The 25,469-nt window shown below is 48.9% G+C and overlaps 1 protein-coding gene across 1 annotated transcript; it reads right to left on the reverse strand.

Annotated features, from left to right (window-relative positions):
- Window positions 1–7,923: 7,923 nt before the first annotated feature.
- On the reverse strand, window positions 7,924–21,895 carry LOC136619702 (calpain-2 catalytic subunit-like). The gene is made up of 4 exons (XM_066594469.1): window positions 21,779–21,895; window positions 20,704–20,864; window positions 15,823–15,920; window positions 7,924–7,988 (listed from the first exon to the last, which is right to left on the reverse strand). Exons 2-4 carry the CDS (start codon window positions 20,861–20,863, stop codon window positions 7,953–7,955), a joined length of 294 nt encoding a protein of 97 aa, XP_066450566.1. The 5' UTR covers window position 20,864; window positions 21,779–21,895; the 3' UTR covers window positions 7,924–7,952.
- Between the last annotated feature and the right edge of the window lie 3,574 nt (window positions 21,896–25,469).

A 25,469-nucleotide genomic window follows, 5' to 3' on the forward strand; every position in this document is an offset into this window, starting at 1 on the left:
GGTCAAGACGAGCCGACTAAGGTTGGGGTTTGTGCCGAACTGAAATTTTAGCAAAGTTTGACCCGAAACAGGGTTCGACTTTTTCAGTTCGCTCAACACTACTAGTAATGTAATGACTAATTAAATGACAAAACCATACATCATATAGAAACTTTATCAGTATTTGAAGGTGTTTTATGAGATTGGAGTTTTTTTTCGTGCAGACATGGCATCGTTCTGGGCCAAAAGCAGTGTATGGTATGGCAGATTTGTATCAATTGAGTGAATGCAATACCAGACACCATCTATGGAGGAGAGAGGCGCTATTTGGGGGAAAAAAAATCATGTAATTAAATATGTTTTAATATAAGTTCAGTTCATCCTAACAGCCTTTATCGGAATGTATGAGCTATATTTTTTACTCCTTAAAATCAGATAGTGAAACATTTTCCATTTTCTGTTTTTATTTTCTGACTGTAGAATTTTTATGCTATTATCTGTACATGACTATGGGTTGGGCAACCATCTTGTTTCACCTGCAGTGAACGGCATTTACAGATATGCCATGGGCGCAAGAGATGGGAGCAGACCCATTGATTCTTGTGTGCATGCTCTGTGATATGTGCAGGGAGGAGGACACCTCTGATATCACCTATCAAGAAGGATAGAGCCTGTGTTATCTATATATGGGTGTCCCATTTCAGTGTAATCCTGCCTGTGATGATAATGCAATAACTGCTAAGAGATTTTCTTTACAGAACAGGAAGTGTCAGACTATTAGGCCTAGTGTTCGGTGAGACAACTGTAGGGCATCAAAAATCACCAAAAGTCCTTCAAAAAACCTGTTTAGCATAAACACTACATTTATGCAAGAGGTCGTTTTCTGATTACAAAATTCCCATTAATATAGTTAGTGTGTTCAAGAGAAAGTGCAATTTAGAAAACCCATTTGCATATCTCCTATTAGGAAATTGTAGGGTAATAGAGGGGATCTTCTGTTTAGGAGCCACAGTAGAGAGTGGTTACTAAGACCATCTCTCTCTCTTGAGGACCTTTCCTGTCCAGCATTAGACTGACATCCCATTGATGTGAATAGACACTGTGCAATGCTTCTTTTCTCCTGCGGTGGCACTGCAGGGAAATTGAACACTTATTGACAGGTTTCTCGAAAAAAATACAACTAATTACTAAGAGTCCCAGCAGGAAGACACTTTATGATCCACTCTTGGTCAAGGGACTCTTGACCAAGGGAAGAGGGAAGAGGGAACAAGTAGGGATTATCCAAAGCGAAGACCTCTTTTAATACCTCACATACCATATCCAACATTGCTCATCCATTAAAACAGTGATGCAGTGAAACAATAATTCTAGGACCAGTGAGTTTATCAGAAAATCAGTGTGAAGACTGAGTACTGAAAATCATTGTACCTCTTCGGGAACCTGTGAAACAGAAACAGAATTTTTAGAACATTCATATCACATTTATTAACATGTACAATATTTTTGTGAAATATGTAAAGCTTCCATGTCTGGAGTAAGAGGGACCAAAACACCCAGAATGGAATAAACTGCTACAGTGTTTCCCCAAAATAAGACTGCCTTATATTATTTTTTTTACCCCAAAAGAGGCACTAAGTCTTATTTTCAGGGGATTTCTTATTATACTTCCCTAGCAGCATCGGTCCACGTCCCTGAGCCACGGCATTGATTGGACAATTCATAAATCCTGCCTCCACAATGTGATGGCTGTGATTGGTTCATCCAGGGCTGCATTGATTGGTTCTTGACCGCTGCTGAGCCAATCAGAGCCATCGCTTCCTGGAGGTGGGATTTATGAATCCGTTAACTAGGAAGCGATTTTCTGTGGGCGGCCGAGGACTGCAGGAAGCATTCTGGAGCTCTGGAGAGCAGAGGGAGGGAAGTGTATTGCTTTTTTTTTTTTTTTAGCGTAATGCAGCTAGGGCTTATATCTCAAGCCTCCTTGAAAATCCAGAAAAATCAGAGTAGGGCTTATTTACAGGGTAGGCCTTATTTTGGGGGAAAACAGGTTAGGCGCTTACAGCTCCCACTATATAGTTCTTAAAACCATAGTCTGTGGGGAGTGTATACTGTGACTTGTATCCAGCTGAAAGGGACACTTCAGCTGTTGTCTGTGTGTCAAATCCTCTTAACCAATGACCATTGCCGAGTGCATATCAGGTGATGCTGATTGGCTAAAGAACTGGGCCAACAGATATAATGCTCCTCCCACAAGTCCTTTTCAGTTGAATATTAGGAACAGTATACAACCACTAAATAAGAGATCTTTGTACCCAGTAGTGAACCCATTTATAGATATTTGTGGATAAAGGTATTTTATGCGCCAGCATCTACCTACCCGGTACACGGCGTAGCCGATAGGAGATGACCTGTTAACTAATTTTTTCTGTTGCCTACGAAATTTATGCATTAGTCCCACAATAACCGTACAGCAAGGGTCATCTGTAGGTCCATCATGGTCATGATCAGGATCTGTCAGATTAATCCGGAACTGGGGATTTGTCCAAAATGTTGCTGCATGTAAAGAAAGTATGAATTGTAAGATAAGATTACTTTTGTCATGTACTTAAAATAAAAAATAGGTTTGCTGTTCAAATAATTGTAGAAATATATAAAATATGAAGCATTAAAGGTTATGTCCTGTTATATATAGAGTTATACCATATGCATTAACAACTGAGTCACTGCGTACATACATTACTTATCCTGTATTGATCCTCAGTTACAACCTGTATTATACTCCAGAGCTGCACTCACTATTCTGCTGGTGGAGTCACTGTGTACATACATTACTTATCCTGTACTGATCCGGAGTTACATGCTGTATTCTACTCCAGAGCTGCACTCACTATATCTATACCTCTGATATCACCTATCAAGAAGGATAGAGCTTGTGTTATCTATATATGGGTGTCCCATTTCAGTGTAATCCTACCTGTGATGATAATGCAATGACTGCTAAGAGATTTTCTTTACAGAACAGGAAGTGTCAGACTATTAGGCCTAGTGGTCGGTGAGACAACTGTAGGGCATCAAAAATCACCAAAAGTCCTTCAAAAAACCTGTTTAGCATAAACACTACATTTATGCAAGAGGTCGTTTTCTGATTACAAAATTCTCATTAATATAGTTAGTGTGTTCAAGAGAAAGTGCCAGCCCCATTAAAATCAATAGGAGAAGAGAGGGGCGGGGGGGGGGGGGGGGGGAGACGGGACTCTGACATATCTCCCCATATTTGGAGAGATAGGGGGCGGGGCTAGGGTGCTTTCCCAGGGCTTTTTCAAGAGCGGGGTGGGACTTAGGAGTGTGCAGGGCTAAAGGGGTTATCATAGTTATCCCACTCTAGCCAAGTGAAGGGGTGGGGCTGGAGAGGGATCAGTATGATAACTCCTCTAACCCCGCCCCTGGGGAAGCCCTGGTAATGCCCACTAGCCAAATATGGGGAGATATCTCAGAGACCCCCTGTAGTTCCGCCCCCTCTCTCTGCGGGATTCATAGCTTGCTTCGCGATCTTCTATTGACTTCAATGAAAACAATGGGCGATATCGCAGAATTTTCTAGTGCTGCAGGGTTTGAGTGAACACATCGTATGAAACTATTGAAAATCATTGGTTTCATTATCATGCATTTTCACTCACTCTCGCATTGCTGGAAAATCTATCGCCAGTGGGTAAGAGCCCTAAAGGTTATGTTCTGTTATATATACAGTTAATATACATTAACAATTGATTCACTGTGCTCATACATTACTTATCCTATGCCGATCCTTAGTTACATCTTGTATTATTCTCCAGAGCTGCGCTCACTATTTGACTAGTAGAATCATTGTGTACATATATTACTTATCCTGTAATGATCTTGAGTTATATCCTGTATTATACTTAGGAGCTGCACTCTTTCTGCTGGTGGAGTCACTGGCACACATCTATTACATTTTGTACACCCGTTTTTTGGCATAAAAAAGTTGTACTTTTTGCATACACGCCCAAATGGTGGCTCTTAGGACTTATCCTATGCTGATCCTGAGTTACATCCTGTATTCTACTCCAGAGCTGCACTCACTGTTCTGCTGGTGGAGTCACTGTGTACATACATTACTTATCCTGTACTGATCCTGAGTTACATCATGTATTATACTCCAGAGCTGCACTCACTATTCTGCTGGTGGAGGCACTGTGTACATACATTACCTATCCTATGCTGATCCTGAGTTACATCCTGTAGATCTTTTATTATAAAAGTATAAAACGTAACAAGAAAAGCAAGCTGTAACAATAGTAAATAATAATAATACAACCGTATACAGAGATAAGGCCCTTCACCCAGAGTCCATGGTCCACAAACAAAAGAAAACCCCATGTCTGGACTCCCCCCTGCCGTACACTCGCACACACACTCAACACATAACACACTATACCTAAAAGAAGAGCATCCAGCTATCAAGAAAATAAAACTAAAACTACAGGTCCAGCCGTACCGCACTGAAACCCCATCATAAACAAAATTAGGCAATAACATAACCATAACATAGATACCAATAATTAACTAAATATGAAAATAAAGACCAAGCCAACCGGCATACAAAAATAACTAAAGAATTTTTTTTTTTGGGGGGGGGGGGGGGGTCCCCAGTGCAGCTCGGGGGCCATGCCTGCTCCACCAGTCCGTGCCCACAGAGTTCTAAAGTTCAGGACGTGCCAAGCAACACTGGGTTTTTTATATATATATATATATATATATATATACTATACAACACTCTGCCTGCCGCAGCCTGGGGGCCATGCCCGCTCCACCAGTCCGTGCCCTGAGTTCAATGTTCGGGACGTACCAGGTTACGGCTCAAGGCGTGAAACCACTCCCCCCAACACCCCACCCAACCTAACTACCACCCAAAATGTGAATATATACATATAAACATACATTAACCATTATACATGACATACACGATATATATTAACATAACCCAAAAGCCTAAGGTCGTCTCACCTGCAGCCCTACTTCACTCCATCTTGCCCAAATCAAAGCAAAAAGCTTCATGGTGCACTCACACCCCCCCACCGGGATTGGAGGTGATAAGCCAGGCACAGACATCACAATATACTATCCCTTGCATTTTTGAAAAAAAAGGTCTCCCTATTCTTTCCCTAATTTGCCCTGGACTGTCCTTAGTCTGCCCCTCAGTCTGCCCCTTCATAGAAAACTGTCCCTGCCCTATCCCTCCTCTCTCCCTATCCTGTCCCTCCTCTCTCCCTACTCTGCCCCTAGAAGATTAAGAAAAAAAAGACTGTCCCTAACGAAATACAAGCCCTCTCCATAGGAGAGAAGCTTTAGATGTGCCCAGCCTCTCATACTCCACAGAACGTACCTTCACTAGGTCACCCAGGATGTTCCTACATACCGTATCCATGGGGAGGACTTTCAGCTCCGTCGAGATTAAACACCGTGCACTCCAGATGTGGAACCTGACCACTAGGCTAACTAGAAATAAAGTGCAGCGGTCCCTGCCACGAAGGCCTCGGAAGGCTCCATAAGCCCACTCCGCATAGGAGAGGTGTGCCAGCTGAGGCCAGCCTATGGAGACCCCTACCCGTTGGTATACCTCTGTATTAAAGGGGCACTGAAGCAGGAAATGCTCCATGCTTTCCAGCACATCGCTGCACTCCTGACGGGGGCAACCCCTGTCAATCAGAGGCCTGCTCTTCAAGTTACCCCTTACATACAGTCTCCCGTGAAAGCAGCGCCAAGCCAAGTCCCAAAACTTCAAGGGGACCTGGGTTGAATTCAGTAATCGTAACCCTCCCTCCAGTTCCCAACTTGGGCAGTCCTTGAGCGCCAAGGGCTTCTGGAAATGGGTCAACAGGACTCTTTTGTCGAGGAGCCTCCTCGTCAGAGTCCTGATCTCCCACATCCCCAGACCCCACCGGCGTATTACCTTCAGAACCAAGGTAGCGTAAGCTGGGAGATGTCCATGCTGCGTGCGAAGGTCCTTCACTCGCCCTCCTGTCTCCCATTCCTGGAAGAAAGGCTGAAGCCATCCCCGGCAGGAGTAGACCCACGGAGGAGCCCTCTCTTGCCAGAGGTTGCCTATGTTGATCTTAAAAAAGGTGTTTACAAGAAACACCACAGGGTTGACCATAGATAACCCCCCTAGTCTCCTCGTGCAGTATGCAACATCTCTCCTCATCAGGTTCAACCTGTTCCCCCACAACATTAGGAAGAACAGATTGTAGACCCGAGTCCAGAGAGGTTCTGGCAAAATGCATACGCTGCCCAGGTAAATGAATAACGGGAGCAGGTATGTTTTGATCAGGCTAATTCTTTGCCGAAGGGTCAAAGACCAACCCTTCCACTGATTAACCTTTTGAGTTGCACCATCCAGCCTTTCCACCCAATTTTGCATGGGGTAATCCCCTTGGCCAAATTTGATGCCAAGTACTTTTGCTGAAGTTTGGGGCACCGGAAGGGTGTCCGGGAGATCAAACGTAGGATCCCCCCTTCTTAACCAGAGACTTTCACACTTATCCCAGTTGACCATAGACCCGGAAGCTTCCGAGTAGCGGTCCACCTCCGACACCACAAACTCTGCCTCCTCTCTTGAGGACACGAAGAGCGTGACATCATCGGCATATGCCACTGCCCTCAGAGTAGCCTCCGGCATCGCCCGATCCATCCCAACCCCTGCTATAGGTCCACAATCAACCCTCCTAAGGGAGGGATCTATCGCAAACGCATACAACAGGGGACTTAGAGGACAGCCCTGACGGACGCCGGACCCCACCTCAAAAGGGCGGCCGGGCCAACCGTTCACCAGCGGGAAAGTCTCAGCCCCTGCATACAATGTTCGCAGCCAATCAACAAAACCCACTGGCAGGCCATATCTCGCAAGGACTGACCAGAGGTATTCGTGATTAACCCGATCAAATGCTTTGGCCTGATCCAAGGACAACAAGTACCCCTCCCAGTGACCAGCCCTACCCTGCTGCACTGCCTCCCGGACACCGAAAACAGCACTAAAGGTGCTATGGCCTGGAACAGAGCAATGCTGGGCCCCCGAGAGGAGCAGGGGTGCAAACTTGACCAGCCGATTAAACAGCACTTTTGCTAGAACCTTCCTGTCCGTATTGAGAAGTGCTATGTGACGCCAGTTCTCAATACGGCTCGAGTCTTTACCTTTTGACAGAATGATCAAGGCCGACCTCCTCATTGACTTTGGCAGAGTGCCCGAGGAAAAACACTCATTAAATACCTCCATCAAGAGGGGAGTCAAGAGGTCCTTGAAGGTCTTATAATACTTGGATGTTAATCCATCCGGACCTGGCGACTTTTTGAGCCGGAGCCCATCAATCGCCAGTCTAACTTCCTCCTCTCTGATCTCTTCTGTCAAAACGCCAAGAGAGGTGTCTCCCCCAGCTCAGGGACAGTTTCAGCCAGGAAAGCCGACATCTCTTCCGAATCTAGATCCCCCTTTCCCAAGAGTTGCGAGTAGTAGGATCTGACGACCTCCAGAATCCCTGATCTGGATCGATTCAGGGACCCCGTACTGTCAATCAGTCCAGTGACCACTTTACTATTCACTGACATCCTACAGTTTCTGTAAGGGTCAGGCGAGCGGTACTTCCCGAAATCCCTCTCAAAAACCAAGGATGAGTGTCTGTCATACTGGCACGTCTTGAGTAAAGATTTCACTCTGGAGATCTCCTCGTGGCTACCTCCAGTCGAAACGAGATGTTTGAGTTTCCTTCTCAGGCCGTTGTACAGGCGGTACCTGTCCAGGCATCTGAGGTTGGAGAGCTCACGGAAGAACCTCGCCGCCCTCCTCTTGAATATCTCCCACCACTCTGACTTACTGCTACAAAGATCCAGTAATGGTACCTGGCTCTGCAGAAAATCCTCAAAGGACTGTCTTATCTCTGCTTCCTCCAGGAGTGATGAATTCAGTCTCCACAAACCTCTTCCCATCCGGGGGGTCTCTGCAACATTCAGAGAAAACAAAATCAGACAGTGGTCGGAGAATTCCACCTCAACAACGGACACTGGTGAAGAGATGGCTTCCTCCTTCAAATAAAACCTGTCTATTCTAGACCTGCTCTGACCCCTATAAAAGGTGAATCCCTCGTGGCCTGGGGTGTGCCGGATGTGGACATCCACCAGGCGAGCCTCGCTAGCTACACTATTAAGTGCGACGCCATCAAAAGCCAACCACCTGTCTCCAGAGCCTCCCCTATCACGGGCTCTCGTGACTGTATTAAAGTCACCTCCAAAGACAACTTGGCGGCTGGTAAAAAGGTAGGGCTTGATCCTCATAAAGAGATTCTTCCTGTCCTTTTTTGACTGGGGACCATAGATGTTTACAAGTCTCAATTCTTGTCCCTTCATGAGGACATCTAAGATCAGGCACCTTACCATTTCTAATTCAATTACTCGTCGGCATTCAACCGCTGCGGTAAAAAGTACTGGCACTCCGCTAGACGGCTCGGCCGCAAGAGACCAGTAGGAAGGGCCTGACCTCCACTCCCTTTTTGCCTTATGTATGGCTGCCAAATCAGACAGCCTGGTCTCCTGCAAAAATAAAATGTCGGCTTCAACGCGGCCGAGAAAATCAAAGGCCGCAAATCTAGCCGTATCTGATTTAATGCTGGCAACGTTAATTGATGCCAGAGTCAGCGGAGTGGGTGCCGCCATCATAAGTGATTAAATTAGATGGCTTTCTTCTTCACACCTGCTTCTTCGGGGTCGGAGGAAAGCCCCTTGCTTCTTTTTTTGGACATAGATGTGTCCATAGCAGGAGATCCCCTGACCCCATCGTCCTTGTTTCCAGGCTCCAGAGTAGCCCCTCCCCGGAAGGAACTATGCCTCCACGAGGTGGAGACTCAGCGGCCCCCGTTGACCCTTTCTTTGCCCCAGGCACCTTGCCCTTCGCTTCCCCCTCAGAGGAGGAAGAGATGTCTTGAAGGGCCCGGTACCTATTGGAGAGTCCAGCTGGAGGCGAGCAGGTTTTTCCTTCCAGTACTTGGCCCGGGGTCGGAGATCTTGAATCCCCCCTTCGCTTTCTCCTAGTGGCACCTAGCTTACGCCGTTTCTCTAACCACCTCTTTCCTTCCTCATCCACACTCTCATAGTGGGAGGAATCTGAAGAGTTGGTCTTTCCCTCCTCCCTCTGGATCCTCCTGTCCTCTTTATCCACTTCGCTGTCCCTCAAGGCCTCAGCCGCAAAATCTGCTTCAGGAACAGGGGCCACCATTGACCCACCTGCTGTGGGCGCTCCTGTCAGCTCCCTGCTCCGTCTGTCCTGACGCCTCTGCTCAGCAGGCATCTTTTGCCGGTTCTTCCCTGGCTCCTGAGCTCCTACACCTCTGCTAGTTCCCTCACCCCCGGAGTCCGCACCATGGCCCCCATCTGTAGGAGCTGACACCGCATTGGCAAAGGAGCGTGGACAGCGACTGAATGGGTGACCGAGATCACCACCCAGGTTACACCTAATCTCCGCACAGGAGGCGGCTAGATGACCCAGACCCCCACACAGAGCGCACTTCAAGGTCTTACAAGCGGCGCTCAAGTGTGAGGGGTCACCGCACCTGTGGCAGAGCTTCGGCTGCCCCTGGTAAAAGGCCAGGATACGATCCCTGCCGAGGAAGGCTGTAGATGGTATGTGAGCCATTGAGTTACCTGAACGCTTCAGCTTGACCATAAACGTCCAGGCCCCGGACCAGATGCCGTGCTCGTCCCTGTTCTTTCTGGGCATGTCTGTCACCTCTCCGTATCGACCGAGCCACGTTATTATATCAAAACAAGAAAGCGACTCGTTACGAGTCAAAACGGTCACCTTCTTGACTTCGTTCTGGTGAGACACCACCTGGACGGCAAACTCTCGCCAGCCGGGCTCGCTTTTCATCAGCTCGTAATTCCCCCAGAAGAGTTCTAGACCCTCTGGGCGAACGAAACTGATGTCAAACTCAGACATGCTGAAGGGATGGATCAGGGCAAAGATGTCAACCGCCCTAAAGCCCATCTTCAGTAGAAGCTCCACTACCCTCGCCCTCGGGGGGCATGTTTCATTGCCCCTCCAACGAAGACGGACCACATTCCTACGACCTGCGTCCTACCCGGGTGTTGGTAGGGACCATACGGTCTCCCCACTTTGCTTTCGGAAGGCTCCTAAGCCGTGTCTCTCTGTCCAAAAAGATAGGTTCACCTCTCTTCCTCCAACTGTGATTGAACTCTCCCCCTTCCGTAGAGCCCCCTGGAGGCGCTGTTGCAATACGCCCTCTCTAGGGCCTGGAGACAAGGAGGATCCCTCCCCTCCAGAGGCGACACTGGCATAACTCCTACCAGCTGTGGTCGCCGCCGGAGGGGTGACTGGAACCTGTGATACGCCCTGACTATCCCCAGAACCTGTGCCTATATTTACAGTAGGTGCCCCTGTGCTGAGAACACTAGCTGCAGCCCGTGCCTCCGAGTGCGTCGGAGCATCAGACACACAGGCCGCACCAGACACATCCACACCTTTCATACCAAGACCCTCTGGACAAGACTTGGGGTTAGAAGCAGCTTTTTTATTTTGGGCCTTGGTAGACCTGGGGGGGGGGGGGGGGGGGTGGCACTGCTGCCCCATCTTGCGCAGCTGCAACCACCGTAATGACCCCCCCATGGTCAGCACTCTGTATTCTGGCACTATTAGTATTTTTATTTTTGCTTTTTCCTTTACTTTTGCCAGCAGCCTCCACATCACTGGGTGCCTGGGACCTAGACTGAGGGACCACTGCAGACCGTCCTGTCGCACGGGGGACCCCCGATCCCGACCCCGCGGCACCCTTTGCATCACTGGCCTTACTGGCGCTGGCAGTTCTGCCACTGCCAAACTCTTTTGCCACCTTGCCTTGTCCTGTCCTGGCCGCCCTGCTAGCTGTTTCTGTCACTACACTAACTGAAACAGGGACAGAGGACCCGGCCAGTTTAACTCTTTTATCCCTGTTCCCATGTTCAAAACCCACTGCAGAGTCAGAAACCGGGGTTCTCAGGGTGGGGGTGCCCTGATCCGACTTTGCAGCCAAACCAGCGCCCCCCGTCACATACACATATTTCTCCTGCACCAAATTCTTTTTTTTCCCCTTTTTCGCCTTGATTTTCACATCCTCCTCTGGTAAATCACCACCAAACTGGAGGCCGCTCATATTAGGGGGGGATTCCAACAGCCGTATCTGCTGCATTATCAAAGCGCCCCCATCGCTTTTATCTTCCTCCGGATCCGAATCCCCGGAGGTTGCAGGCAACGCAACCTGCTCCGGCCGGAGGCTGCTGGTGGTTGTAGTGCCACTCTGGGTCTGCTCTCCTGAGCAGACAGGCTGCTCCCTTAGACTATCCTGGTAGGTGTCCTCATCAGAACAGTCACCACTGCTGTCTCCATCGCTGGAGTGATCAGCCTCCTTGTGACCACTGTGTCCTGATGCCATTTTGGAAAATCTATCACTGTTAAGTAATTTTTCCTTAAAGGGACCACTTTGCTCCAGAATCCTGTCCCTCTCTTCCTTGCACCTTTGTATGCAGTCTTTACAGTCCTGTATAGACTTGCTGATTGCATCTCTTTTTCCTTTAGCGGCGGTCTGATCCTTCAGTGACCTGGCTGACTGCAGCTTCTCCTTCTGCAGAAAGATTTCTCTCCCCGCACGCTCATAATCTGCCATGTTCATGGCCAGACGGGAGGCCAGCTCTACCACAGATTCCCCTTTCCGATGATCACTCCACTGTGGCTTACCTCCTATGCCGAGCATTTGGTTGCGAGTTTGACTGCAGGTCATCATCTCGCTTCCGGCGCTGTCAGATGCAGCGGCACCAACCTGCTGGGCCATGTCACTGCGCCTGCGACCCGGACCGTCTCTCTTCGCAGCTTTACCAGCTGCTCCGGCTTTCCTGGTTGTTGCTGCTGAAACCACGTATGCCGCCAGCGCCGCTGATGGTGTTGACGCTGCCTTCACAGCACTTCCCCCCTCTGACCGAAGCCGGGGGGGGGGGGGGGGGGGGAGTTGCAGGACTCCATAGAAAAAGAAGCCCAGCTACATGCTCTGATCCTGGGATCCAAAACAAGCTTCCAGCTGGGACTGCAACCACACCCTGGTTCTCTGAGGAGCTCCAACAAACCACACCTTACTCCAGGGCTGCACTCACTATTCTACTAGTGGAATCACTGTGTTCACATACAATACTTATCCTGTACTGATCCTCAGTTACATCCACTCACTATTCTGCTGGTGGAGTCACTGTGTACATACATTACTTATCCTGTACTGATCCTGAGTTACATCCTGTAGATCTTTTATTAGAAAAGTATAAAACACAACCAAACATTAACAATAACACAACTGTATACAACAAGATGAGGCCCTTCCCCCGGTCCATGACCCATCAACAAAAGAAAAGTCACTTTATACCCATTCCCCCTCCCCCACTGTACACTCACACAGCCACTTATACTCAATATATAACAAAAATACTTAAAAGAGCGTAACACTACAGAAAAGTAGAACTACAGGTCCAGCCGAACCCCTGAAACCACACAAATGAAATGAATAGCGTTAAACAATAACATAACTAACCAAACCATCCTAACATAAAGACTGAGCCAACCGGCATATAACCAAACAAATTTTTCTTCTTTTTTTTTTTTTTTTTTTGGGTCCCCAGTGCAGCTTGGGGGCCATGCCTGCTCCACCAGTCCGTGCCCAGAGTTCAAAGTTTGTTTGGGACGTGCCAGGCTACGGCTCAAGGCGTGAACCCCACTCCCCCCCAACTCCCCACCCAACCTACCTACCACCCAAAATGTGAATATATACAATATATACAAAACCATAATAAACTATACACCGACATACACCAATATACATACTATACAATATTCATACAACCCGAAAGCCTAAGGTCGGCTCACCTGCAGCCCTACTTCTTTTCATTTTGCCCAAACCAAAACAAAAGGCTTCATGGTGCACTCACAGCCCCCCACCGGGATTGGAGATGATAAACCAGGCACAGACACGGCAATGCCCTTTCCCTTCTTTTTTTTTTTAAAAAGGTCTCCCTATTCTTCCCCTAATTTGCCCTAGACTGTCCTTAGTCTGCCCCTCAGTCTGACCCTTCATAGAAAACTGTCCCTGCCCTATCCCTCCTCTCTCCCTATCCTGTCCCTATTCTCTCCCTACTCTGCCCCTAGAAGATTAAGGAAAGACTGTCCCTAACGAAATACAAGCCCTCTCCATAGGAGAGAAGCCTTAGATGTGCCCAGCCTCTCATACTCCAAAGAACGCACCTTCACCAGGTCACCCAGGATGTTCCTACATACCGTATCCACGGGGAGGATTTCAGCTCCGTCGAGACTAGACACCGTGCACTCCAGATGTGGAACCTAACCACTAGGCTAACTAGAAATAAAGTGCAGCGGTCCCTGCCACCAAGACCTCTGAAGGCTCCATAAGCCCACTCCGCATAGGAGAGGTGTGCCAGCTGACGCCAGCCTATGGAGACCCCTACCCGTTGGTAAACCTCTGTATTAAAGGGGCACTGAAGCAGGAAATGCTCCATGCTTTCCAGCACGTTGCTGCACTCCTGACGGGGGCAACCCCTGTCAATCAGAGGCCTGCTCTTCAAGTTACCCCTTACATACAGTCTCCCGTGAAAGCAGCGCCAAGCCAAGTCCCAAAACTTCAAGGGGACCCAGGTTGAATTCAGTAAACGTAACCCTCCCTCCAGGTCCCGACTTGGGCAGTCCTTGAGCGCCAGGGGCTTCTGGAAATGGGTCAACAGGACTCTCTTATCGAGGAGCCTCCTCGTCAGAGTCCTGATCTCCCACATCCCCAGACCCCACCGGCGTATCACCTTCAGAACCAAGGTAGCGTAAGCCGGGAGATATCCGTGCTGCGTGCGAAGGTCCTTCACTCGCCCTCCTGTCTCCCATTCCTGGAAGAAAGGCCGAAACCATCCCCGGCAGGAGTAGACCCACAGAGGAGCCCTCTCTTGCCAGAGGTTGCCTATGTTGATCTTAAAAAAGGTGTCTACAAGAAACACCACGGGGTTGACCATAGATAACCCCCCTAGTCTCCTCGTGCGGTATGCAACATCTCTCCTCATCAGGTTCAACCTATTCCCCCACAACATTAGGAAGAACAGGTTGTAGACCCGGGTCCAGAGAGGCTCTGGCAAAATGCATACGCTGCCCAGGTAGATGAATAAAGGGAGCAGGTACGTTTTGATCAGGCTAACTCTTTCCCGAAGGGTTAAAGACCAACCCTTCCACTGATTAACCTTGTGAGTGGCACCGTCTAGCCTGTCTACCCAATTTTGCATGGGGTAATCCCCCTGGCCAAATTTGATGCCAAGAACTTTTGCTGAAGTCTGGGGCACCGGAAGAGTGTCCGGGAGATCAAACACAGGATCCCTCCTTCCTAACCAGAGACTTTCACACTTATCCCAGTTGACCCTGGACCCAGATGCCTCTGAGTAGCCATCCACCTCCGACACCACAAACTCCGCCTCCTCCCTTGAGGATACGAAGAGAGTGACATCATCGGCATATGCCACTGCCCTCAGAGTAGCCTCCGGCACCGCCCGGTCCATCCCGACCCCTGCTATAGGTCCACGATCAACCCTCCTAAGGAAGGGATCTATCGCAAACACATACAACAGGGGACTTAGAGGACAGCCCTGACGGACACCGGACCCCACCCCGAAAGGGCGGCCCAGCCAACCGTTCACCAGCGGGAAAGTCTCAGCCCCTGCATACAATGTTCGCAGCCAATCAACAAACCCCACTGGCAGGCCGTATCTCAGAAGGACTGACCAGAGGTACTCGTGATTAACCCGATCAAATGCTTTGGCCTGATCCAAGGACAGCAAGTACCCCTCCCAGTGACCAGCCCTACCCTGCTCCACTGCCTCTCGGACACCGAGAACAGCGCTAAAGGTGCTACGGCCTGGAACAGAGCAATGCTGGGCCCCCGAGAGGAGCAGGGGTGCAAACTTGACCAACCGATTAAACAGCACTTTTGCCAGAACCTTCCTGTCCGTATTGAGAAGCGCTATGGGACGCCAGTTCTCAATACGGCTCGAGTCTTTACCCTTTGACAGAAGGATCAAAGCTGACCTCCTCATTGACTTTGGCAGAGTGCCCGAGGAAAGACACTCATTTAATACCTCCGTCAAGAGGGGACTCAAGAGGTCCTTGAAGGTCTTATAATACTCGGAGGTTAGTCCATCTGGTCCTGGCGATTTTTTGAGCCGGAGCCCGTCAATCGCCAGTCTAACTTCCTCTTCTCTGATCTCTTCTGTCAAAACATCAAGAGAGGTGTCTACTCCCGGCTCAGGGACAGTTTCAGCCAGGAAAGCCGACATCACTTCCGAATCTAGATCCTTCTTTCCCAAGAATTGCGAGTAGTAGGATCTGACGACCTCCAGAATCCCTGATCTGGATCGATTCAGGGACCCCGTACTGTCAATCAGTCCAGTGACCATTTTACTATTCACTGACATCCTACAGTTTCTGTAAGGGTCAGGCGAGCGGTACTTCCCGAAATCCCTCTCAAAAACCAAGGAAGCTTGTCTATCGTACTGGCACTTCTTGAGCAAAGATTTCACTCTGGAGATCTCCTCGCGGCTACCTCCAGTCGAAACGAGATGTTCGAGTTTCCTCCTCAGGCCGTTGTACAGGCGGTACCTGTCCAGGCATCTGAGGTTGGAGAGCTCTCGGAAGAACCTTGCCGCCCTCCTCTTGAACATCTCCCACCACTCTGACTTACTGCTACAAAGATCCAGTAATGGTACCTGGCTCTGCAGAAAATCCTCAAAGGACTGTCTTATCTCTTCTTCCTCCAGGAGTGATGAATTCAGTCTCCAAAAACCTCTGCCCATCCGGGGGGTCTCTGCAACATTCAGAGAAAACAATATTAGACAGTGATCGGAGAATTCCACCTCAACAATGGACACTGGTGAAGAGATGGCTTCCTCCTTCAAATAAAACCTGTCTATTCTAGACCTGCTCTGACCTCTATAATAGGTGAACCCCTCGTGGCCTGGGGTGTGCCGGATGTGGACATCCACCAGGCGAGCCACGCTAGCTATACTATTAAGTGCGACGCTGTCAAAAGTCAACCGCCTGTCTCCAGAGCCTCCCCTATCGCGGGCTCTTGTGACTGCATTAAAGTCACCTCCAAAGACAACTTGGCGGCTGGTAAAAAGGTAGGGCTTGATCCTCATAAAGAGACTCTTCCTGTCCTTTTTTGACTGGGGACCGTAGATGTTGACAAGTCTTAATTCTTGTCCCTTCATAAGGACATCTAAGATCAGGCACCTTCCCATTTCTAATTCAATAACTCGTCGGCATTCAACCGCTGCGGTAAAAAGTACCGCCACTCCGCTATACGGCTCGGCCGCAAGAGACCAGTAGGAAGGGCCTGACCTCCACTCCCTTTTTGCCTTATGTATGGCTGCCAAATCGGACAGCCTGGTCTCCTGCAAAAATAAAATGTCAGCTTCAACTCGGCTGAGAAAATCAAAGGCCGCAAATCTAGCCGTATCTGACAATGCTGGCAACGTTAATTGATGCCAGAGTCAGCGGAGTGGGTGCCGCCATCATGAGTGATTAAATTAGACGGCTTTCTTCCTCACACCCCCTTCCTCGGGGTCAGAGGAAAGTCCCTTGCTTCTTTTTTTGGACATAGATGTGTCCATAGCAAGGGATCCCCCGACCCCATCGTCCTTGTTTCCAGGCTCTAGAGTCGCCTCCTCCCCTGTAGGAACTATGCCTCCACGAGGAGGAGACTCAGCGCCCCCTGTTGACCCTTTCTTTGCCCCAGGAACCTTGCCCTTTCCTTCCCCCTCAGAGGAGGAAGAGATGTCTTGAAGGGCTCGGAACCTATTGGAGTGTCCAACTGGAGGTGAGCAGGCTTCCCCTTCCAGTACTTGGCCCGGGGTGGGAGAAGATCTTGAATCCCCCCTTCGCTTCCTCCTCGTGGCACGTAGCTTACGCCTTCTTTCTAACCACCTCTTGCCTTCCTCATCCACACTTTCATAGTGGGAGGAATCTGCAGAGTTGGTCTCCTCCCTCTGGATCCTCCTGTCCTCTTCATCTAACTCGCTGTCCCTCAAAGCCTCAGCCGCGAGATTTGCTTCTGGAACAGGGGCCACCATCGACCCACCTGCTGTGGGCGCTCCTGTCAGCTCCCTGCTCCGTCTGCGCTTCTCCTGACGCCTCTGCTGAGCAGCCGTCTTTTGCCGGTTCTTCCCTGGCTCCTGAGCTCCCCCACCTCTGCTGGTCCCCTCACCCCCGGAGGCCACCTCATGACCCCCATCCGTAGGGGCAGAGACCGCATTGGCAAAGGAGCGTGGACAGCGGCTAAATGGGTGACCGAGATCACCACACAGGTTACACCTAATCTCTGTACAGGAGGCGGCAAGATGACCCAGACCCCCACACAGAGCGCACTTCAAGATCTTACAAGCAGCGCTCAAGTGTGAGGGGTCGCCGCACCTGTGGCAGAGCTTCGGCTGCCCCTGGTAAAAGGCCAAGATACGATCCCTGCCAAGGAAGGCCGCAGATGGTATGTGTGCCACTGAGTTTCCTGAACGCTTCAGCTTGACCATGAACGTCCAGGCCCCGGACCATATGCCGTGCTCATCCCGGTTCTTTCTGGGCATTTCCGTCACCTCTCCGTACCTACTGAGCCACGTCATGATGTCAAAGCAAGAAAGTGACTCGTTACGAGTCAAAACGGTCACTTTCTTGATATCGTTCTGGCGAGACACCACCTGGATGGCAAAGTCCCGCCAGCCGGGCTCGTTTTTCATCAGCTCGTAGTTCCCCCAGAAAAGTTCTAGACCCTCTGGGCGAACGAAGCTGATGTCAAACTCAGACGTGCCATAGGGATGGATCAGGGCAAAGATGTCAACCGCCCTAAAGCCCATCTTCAGTAGGAGCTCCACTACCTTCCCCCTTGGAGGACATGCATCATTGCCCCTCCAACGAAGACGGACCACATTCCTACGACCTGCGTCCTGCCCGGGTGTTGGTAGGGACCATACGGTCTCCCCCCTTTGCTCTCGGAAGGCACCCAAGCCATGTCTCTCTTTCCAGAGAGATAGGTCCACCTCTCTTCCTCCAACTGTAATTGAACTCTCCCCTTTCCGTAGAGCCGTTGCAAAACGCCCTCCCTAGAGCCTGGAGACAAGGAGGACCCACTCCCTCCAGCGGCGACACTGGCATAACTCCTACCAGGTGCTGTCGCCGCTGGAGGGGCGACTGGAACCTGTGACACTTCCTGACCCCCTGAACAAACTGTACCTGCTTGTGCAGCAGGTGCCCCTATATTAGGGGCGCCAAGAGCTCCCTGGGTCTCTGGGCTCTTAGTAGTATCAGAGACCTGGGCTGAACTGGGAATCTTCTTATTACCACTAGTACCTCTCTCGCACGCACCCTCACCATCCGGACCAGATTTTGGGTCAGGACCAGGGTCCAAGCGGGCCTTAGCAGACCTAGGGGGCAACATTGCTGGCCCAGCTTGTGCAGCTGCAACTACCGCAATGTTCCCCCCACGGCCAGCACTCTGTGTTATAGCAGAGATGTTTTTAGTTTTGCTTTTGCCTTTCTTTTTACCTTTGCCAGAAGCCTCCGCATCACTGGGTGCCTGGGACCGAGAGACCCCCGCAGACTGATCTGTCACACAGGAGACCTCAGATGCTGATCCCGCAGCTCCCTCCGCATCACTGGCCTTACTGGCACCATCACCGCCATAGCCTTCAGCCTTCTCATCTTTACCACAGGGTCCCAGGTCAGAGGTGCCTCTTTCTGGCTTTGCAGCCGGACCAGCGTCCCCCGTCACATAGACAAATTTTTCCTGGGTCTTCCTTTGTTTTCCTTTTTTATCCTTGATTTTTGTGTCCACTTTGGGAATGTCTTTGCCAAAATGAAGACCCCCCATATGAGGAGGGGATTCCAGCAGTTGCGACACCAAAGCCCCCACCTTATGACTTCCTTCCTCCAGATCAGACTCCTCAGAGGTTGTTGGTAGCCCAATTTGCTCTGGCTAGAGATTGCTGGTACTTGCAGTGCTGCCTTGGGTTAGGGCTTGTTCAGCCGAACACGCAGGCTGCTCCCCCAGACTCTCCTGTACATCCTCGTAGTCGTCCTCATCCGAGCTGTCGTCACGATCACTAGACTGATCGGTCTGCTGCAAGTTACTGCGTCCTGCAGCCATCTTCGCAAACCGATCATCGTTCATGATCTTTTCTTTAAAGGGACCGCTCTCCTCCAAGATCCGCTCTCTCACATCTTTCCACACTTTAATGCACTCTTTGCACTTCTGCATTACTTTAGAGACTTCCGCCTTTTTGCCTTTAGAGGTGGCCTGGTCTCTTTGCAGCCTGGCAGACCGCAGTTTTTCCCTCTGCAGAAACATCTGCTTCCCTGCAGTCTCATACTCGGCCATGCTTCTTGCCAGCCGGGAGGCCAGCTCTACCACAGACTCTCCCTCTGGCCAATCACTCCACTTTTCCGGCTTTGCCAGCTTCTGTGGCTTACCTGCCTTCCTCCGGGCCTGGCTACGCGTCACCATCTCGCTGCCTGCGCTGTCGGATGCAGCCGCACTGATGGACTGGCCCGCGTTACTGCGCCTGCGACTGGAGCCCGTGTCACCGCTGCCACGACTTAGAACCGTCCTTTTCTCTGGCTCACCTGCAGTCCTTGGCTTCTTATATTTTGCCGCTGCTGCTGCGGAACATCTTGGAGCTGCAGAAGCCACCGATGCCACTGCGGAGGTCGTTGCGGCCATCTCTGTCCTCCCTCCGACCGAGATCGGAGGGAGGAGGTGCGGGGCTGCATACCAAACAAAGCCCAGAAATGTGCACTGTTCCTGGGCTCTCAACAAGGTCTCCACCTGGGAAGCAGACCACACCCTGGATCCTGCAGAGCTCTTCAGAACACAACCTTACTCCAGAGTTGCACTCACTATTCTGCTGGTGGAGTCACTGTGTACATACATTACTTATCCTGTACTGATCCTGAGTTACATCCTGTATTATACTCAAGAGCTGCACTCATTATTCTGCTGGTAGAATCACTGGTTGCACATCTATTACATTTTTAACGCCAGTTTTCTGACATAAAAAAGTCGTAATTGTTGCATACACACCCAAATGGTGGTGCCTCTTGGGACTTTTACACTGGGCCTCGCCACTTTGTCAAAAAGTGGGCATGGACTAGATTTTGGTGGCATGTCTATACGTGGCCCATCACATTTACTATAATGTATGTCAGAAACTGGCATACATGGTAGCAGAATCCGACACCAGCTCAAAGCTGGCCTAGGTTTCACTCTGGCACATAGAGGTGCCAACTATGCGTAGTTTAATTAGACTGAAGTGCATATGCATTACTTATCGGGTACTATACTGCAGAGCTGCACTCACTATTCTGCCACTTGCATTTAAACTGTAAGCAAGCTTGTCATGAAACACCCCTGTAACAGCTTGAAGAGTGGCAGTAAGTTTTACCTATATTGGATGCACTGTATAAAGATGTCACTTCCTAGAATGCAAATTACCAGCAAAGGATTCTGGTAGATTTCAGCTCTGAAGCCTAGAGTTATAAATGCAGCTTTGAATGCATTTTTACATTGACAATGTGTACTGACACCGCAATAGGCATATCACCTGGGAAGTTCAGACACCCTCCTGCTGTAGACCCCCGGATCCAGTTGCCATTGAACATAGTTGTTCTCCACTTGTGCTGCTCGGTACTGGTCAGGCTGTCAGGGTGCAAATTACAGATGTCCAGCCAAGTGAATTCCTTTATCCAGTCTGAATACGCCATCCTGCAACCATGACATTACAGAATCATAGAGATGGATTGCAGTTAATGACAATAGTGAACTTCTTCCTCCACGTTTCCTGGACCTTACCCCTTGTGATTAGAGTCTACATACCACCCTTTCCGCCTAACATTATCTGCGATATCCCAGAAGCTATCAGCCAGTCGTGATCCACTACAACCTATACGGCAGGAACGTGACTCTAGGCTCCATGTGTCCACTGACATAGGGAGCTGCACTGACACCGTGGAGGGGGAGGGGAAAACATTTTTGATGTTGTGCAAGAAAACTTTTTTGAGTTTGTTTTGATTGATATCAAATTTACGTATCTGAGTGTCATTAAAGGGATTTTCCAGGCACAAATACAATCGATGACCTGTCCTCAGGATACGTCATCAATAGTTGATTGGCTGGTGTCTGCCAATCGAGAACTCAGCAGATCTGCTCATTGGGTGTCAGTTGGAGGGTGAGCCGTTGCTCTGATCACTGGTGGTGGCTAGCGCTTGTAAGTGCAGGCTGAGGTCTCATTGAAATAAGCAGGAGCTGCACCTACAATCACTACACAGGGGGTCGTAGCAGCAGCTTCCGCTTCGACTCCTGTGTATAGCAGCGCTGACAGTGGGTATCCGATCAACTGATCTGCTGAGTTTCCAAGTAGCGGACCCTGGCCGATCAACTATTGAGAACCTATCGTGAGGACAGGTCATGAATAGCACATGTGATTGGAAAGCCCCTTTAACCCCTTCCAGTCCAATTTCCCTGCCAACCGCATGCTCCGCAGTGCTTATTTTTTGGGGGTGGGAAAGCGTTTTGTGGATTCCTTGTAATTACTTAACAGAAACTATTCTGACTCAATAACATGGCTGCAAGCGTATCGTTTGAGGTAACTTCTCTAGTAGTTATGGACCAGTACTCACACCAGGTATTCTTTGCAATTCTTCTATGGAATCCTCTGTGTTTAATCTTTTCAAAGTGTTTTTGTACTCCTGGACTTTTATATTATAATGTTCATACGTTGCATGAAGCTGTTGCAGGGCTCCCTCTAGTGATGACACAAGGAGTGAAGACAGACTCTGCTGAATGTTGAAGACATGAGTTAGTAATGTTTCCCACAGTTTTTAAATGTCAGAGGAAAGTTCCTGCTTGAGACTTTCAAGGTTCTCTCTAACCTTCCAGGTTGGCTTATTAGAGCGCCTGTCTCTGTCACTAGACTGCAGGCTAGGGTCCATGCTAGCTTGTGCCTCAGAGTGTTCTTCAGCCATGATGCAGCACACAGGATGGAGGTAACACTGAGGAGAGTTATAACTTGGTGGGAGATTATGAGCTGCAGCTGTGGTTGTATGTGGAGCTGCTGGAGGAGTCTTTACAGCAGTGTTTGGCTATATTTATACATTCCTTTTACTATTCTGACTCAGTATCATGGCTGTAAGCGTATCGGTTGAGGTAACTTCTCTAGTAGTTATGGACCAGTACTCACACCAGGTATATGTTGTCAGACAGCATCCAACTGGACTGCAGAGGCATGTGAGAAGATTCCAGGGTTTATTCAGGTAGAAATCTTGTAGAATGCACATTCAGCAGTAGGTAAGAAGAATGATGATTAGCCAAGGCACAGAGTAGAGACTAACACGTGGGCTATAGACAGGAAACTCCCTAGCAGGAGGAAAGGGAGGGGTTATGCAACACAGGGGGTACAGAGAACCAGAAGGGACAAACTAAAGAAGGCAAACACTTGCAGATACAGTATAGGTTATACATGTCTATGAATAGAGTCAGGTAGATGAGACATGACACTCCCCGTCTGAAATCTTTAGATTTCTCTGAATACTGTTTTGACATAATGTCCTTCAAAGTCCAGAAATTCTTGTTCAACCTAAAAAACTAATAAACAAATGCAACAACAATAATAAATGAACAAATCTACTGTTGTGGCAAAAGTAATCCACAGGTGGATTTCTTCAGGTTCTCTCAGTTGCAGTCTGCAGTGATATGCTCCCCGCCATGAGCTGTGTAGGATAATCATAGCTTCCTTAGGTGACTTCCTTCCTTGGAAGAAGAAGTACTAGTTCACTGATTGGACGGAAGAAAACTCTTACAGTGCCTCCTTTTGTCACTTTGACTTCCACTTTTCAAATTTTCCCATCGTCGCTAGGGATGACCTTGGTGACGAGACCCATGGGCCATTCATTCTGATGAGCCTCCTTGTCTTTCAGAAGAACAAGATCACCAACCTGGAGATTGGGTTTTGGAGTCTGCCACTTCTGACGACTTTGGAGGGTGTGTAGATACTCCATCTTCCAACGGTGCCAGAACACATTGGAGAGATGTTGAACCTGTTTCCGATGACGTCTGTAAATGTCACTACAGTCAAAGTTGCCTGAAGGAATAGTAGTAGTCCCAATTTTGTGGGTGAGGAGCGTGGCTGGAGTAAGAATAAATGGAGAATCAGGGTCTGAAGATACCGGAACTAGTGGTCTTGCGTTGATGATAGCAGAAACCTCAGCAAAAAGGGTGACCAATGTTTCATGAGTGAGTATCGACAACTTGTGGTCCATTAACATTGAATCAAGTATTCTTCTTGTAATGCCAATCATGCGCTCCCAAGCTCCTCCCATATGGGATGAATGCGGAGGGTTAAACGCCCAGGTACATCCATTGTTGAGCAAGAAGTTGTCTAGTTATAGTTCCTTACAGGCTCCTACGAAGTTAGTCCCACAGTCGGACCTCAGCTGTTTGACTGATCCACGAATGGAAAAGAATCTTCTAAGAGCATTGATAAAACAGGAAGAATCCATAGACTCAATCACTTCAATATGTACTGCACGAATGCTAAGACAGGTGAACAGGACAGCCCATCTTTTGCTATTTGCGGCACCACCACGCGTCCTTCGTGTGACTACTGACCACGGACCAAAGACATCCACACCAACGTAAGTAAAAGGGGGGTCGGTACTTAACCGGTCTGCTGGTAGGTTCGCCATTTGCTGTTGTTGTTGTCTTCCACTTAGCTTGTGACACTTGACACATTTATGGAGTACAGAGGAAATGCTTCTCTTCATTCCTACGATCCATAAACCGGCTGACCTGATGGCACCTTCAGTGAACTGTCTGCCTTGGTGATGCACTCGATCATGGTGGTGTCGGATTAGCAAGGTATCGATATAATGTCCACCTGGTATGATGATGGGGTTCTGTCCTTTATTGCATAGATCGGATTTCTCTATCCGACCGCCCACTCTCAGCAATTTGTGGTGGTCAACCACTGGGTTGAGTTTATAGAGTGCGCTGCTCTTGAGCGGACTGATGCCCTTCGAGATATTGTCTATCTCTGAGTGATACACCTCTTGCTATGTACACTGGATGATGATTTGTTCAGCAAGTTTAAATTCTGTGATTGTAGGGTGTGCTTTACACATATGCCAACCACTACACTTTGATGATGCGTTCTTTGCAAAACACTGGGCAATGTGAATTAGTCTGCCAATGGCTTGCACAAGAGATCTCCATGTCGAGAAACGTTCAAAGCGATGTGACTTCAGCTTCACTATAGAAGTTACGGAAGTGTAAAGTGTAGAACTTAGGGCTTTGATTTCCTTGTCAGACGCAGGGTCCACCAGATCATAGATGACATTGGTAGGTAACAAACAAGGATCTTCGTATAGAAAACTTGGAGGTGAAGACCATATGTGGTCTAGCAGATTTGAAGTTGGTGTGGCTCTTGTTCCCCGGTCAGCTAGATTAAGTTCTGTCGGGATGTAATGCCACTGGTTAGGGGTGGAGAAAATTCTGATCCTTTCTACTCGGTGTCCTACATACACGTAGAATTGTTTTGTTTGTGTATATAACCGAGAACAACCTTACTGTCTGTGTAAAAGGTGAATGAATCAAATGCGACATCCATTTCATCCCTTATCACTTCGGCAATCTCAACTGCTAGCACGGCTGCACAGAGTTCAAGTCTTGGTATGGAATGCGCAGGTTTTGGAGTTAGTTTGGCCTTACCTAGTACGAATCCATAGTGTAGCTCATTGTTGGTTCCTGAGATCTTCAGATAGGCCACTGCGGCTATGGCTTCCATTGATGCATCAGAGAAGATGTGTATTTCCCTTTTGACAGCAGCTGAAAGAGAACTGGGAGCATAACAGTGCAGTACTTGGAGTTGTTCTAATACTTTCAAGGACCTTTTCCATTTTTCCCACCTTTGTTGTTTCTTGACAGGTAAGGGAGCGTCCCAATCCATATTCTCAGTAGTAAGCTGTCTCAGAAGTATCTTGCCCTGAATAGTGATGGGGGCTATGAACCCAAGAGGATCATAAAAACTGTTCACGACCGATAAAACTCCACGCTTGGTGAAAGGTTTGTTGCAAGCTAATACTTGAAATATAAATGTATCTTGTTCGATATTCCAGAGCAATCCTAGGCTGCGTTGTATAGGAAGAACCTCAGAGCTGAGGTTAAGGTCCCGCAAGTTGATTGCATGATCCTCAGATGGAAAGGCCTTCATTACTTCCTTGCTGTTGGAGGTAATCTTGTGAAGCCTAAGGTTCGCGACAGACAGCATTTCCCTCGTTCTGGTGAGGAGATCAATCGCCTCTGCACTTGTGGGTA

The sequence above is a fragment of the Eleutherodactylus coqui genome, chromosome 3 (assembly GCF_035609145.1).
Source record: "Eleutherodactylus coqui strain aEleCoq1 chromosome 3, aEleCoq1.hap1, whole genome shotgun sequence".
NCBI classification, from domain to species: domain Eukaryota; kingdom Metazoa; phylum Chordata; class Amphibia; order Anura; family Eleutherodactylidae; genus Eleutherodactylus; species Eleutherodactylus coqui.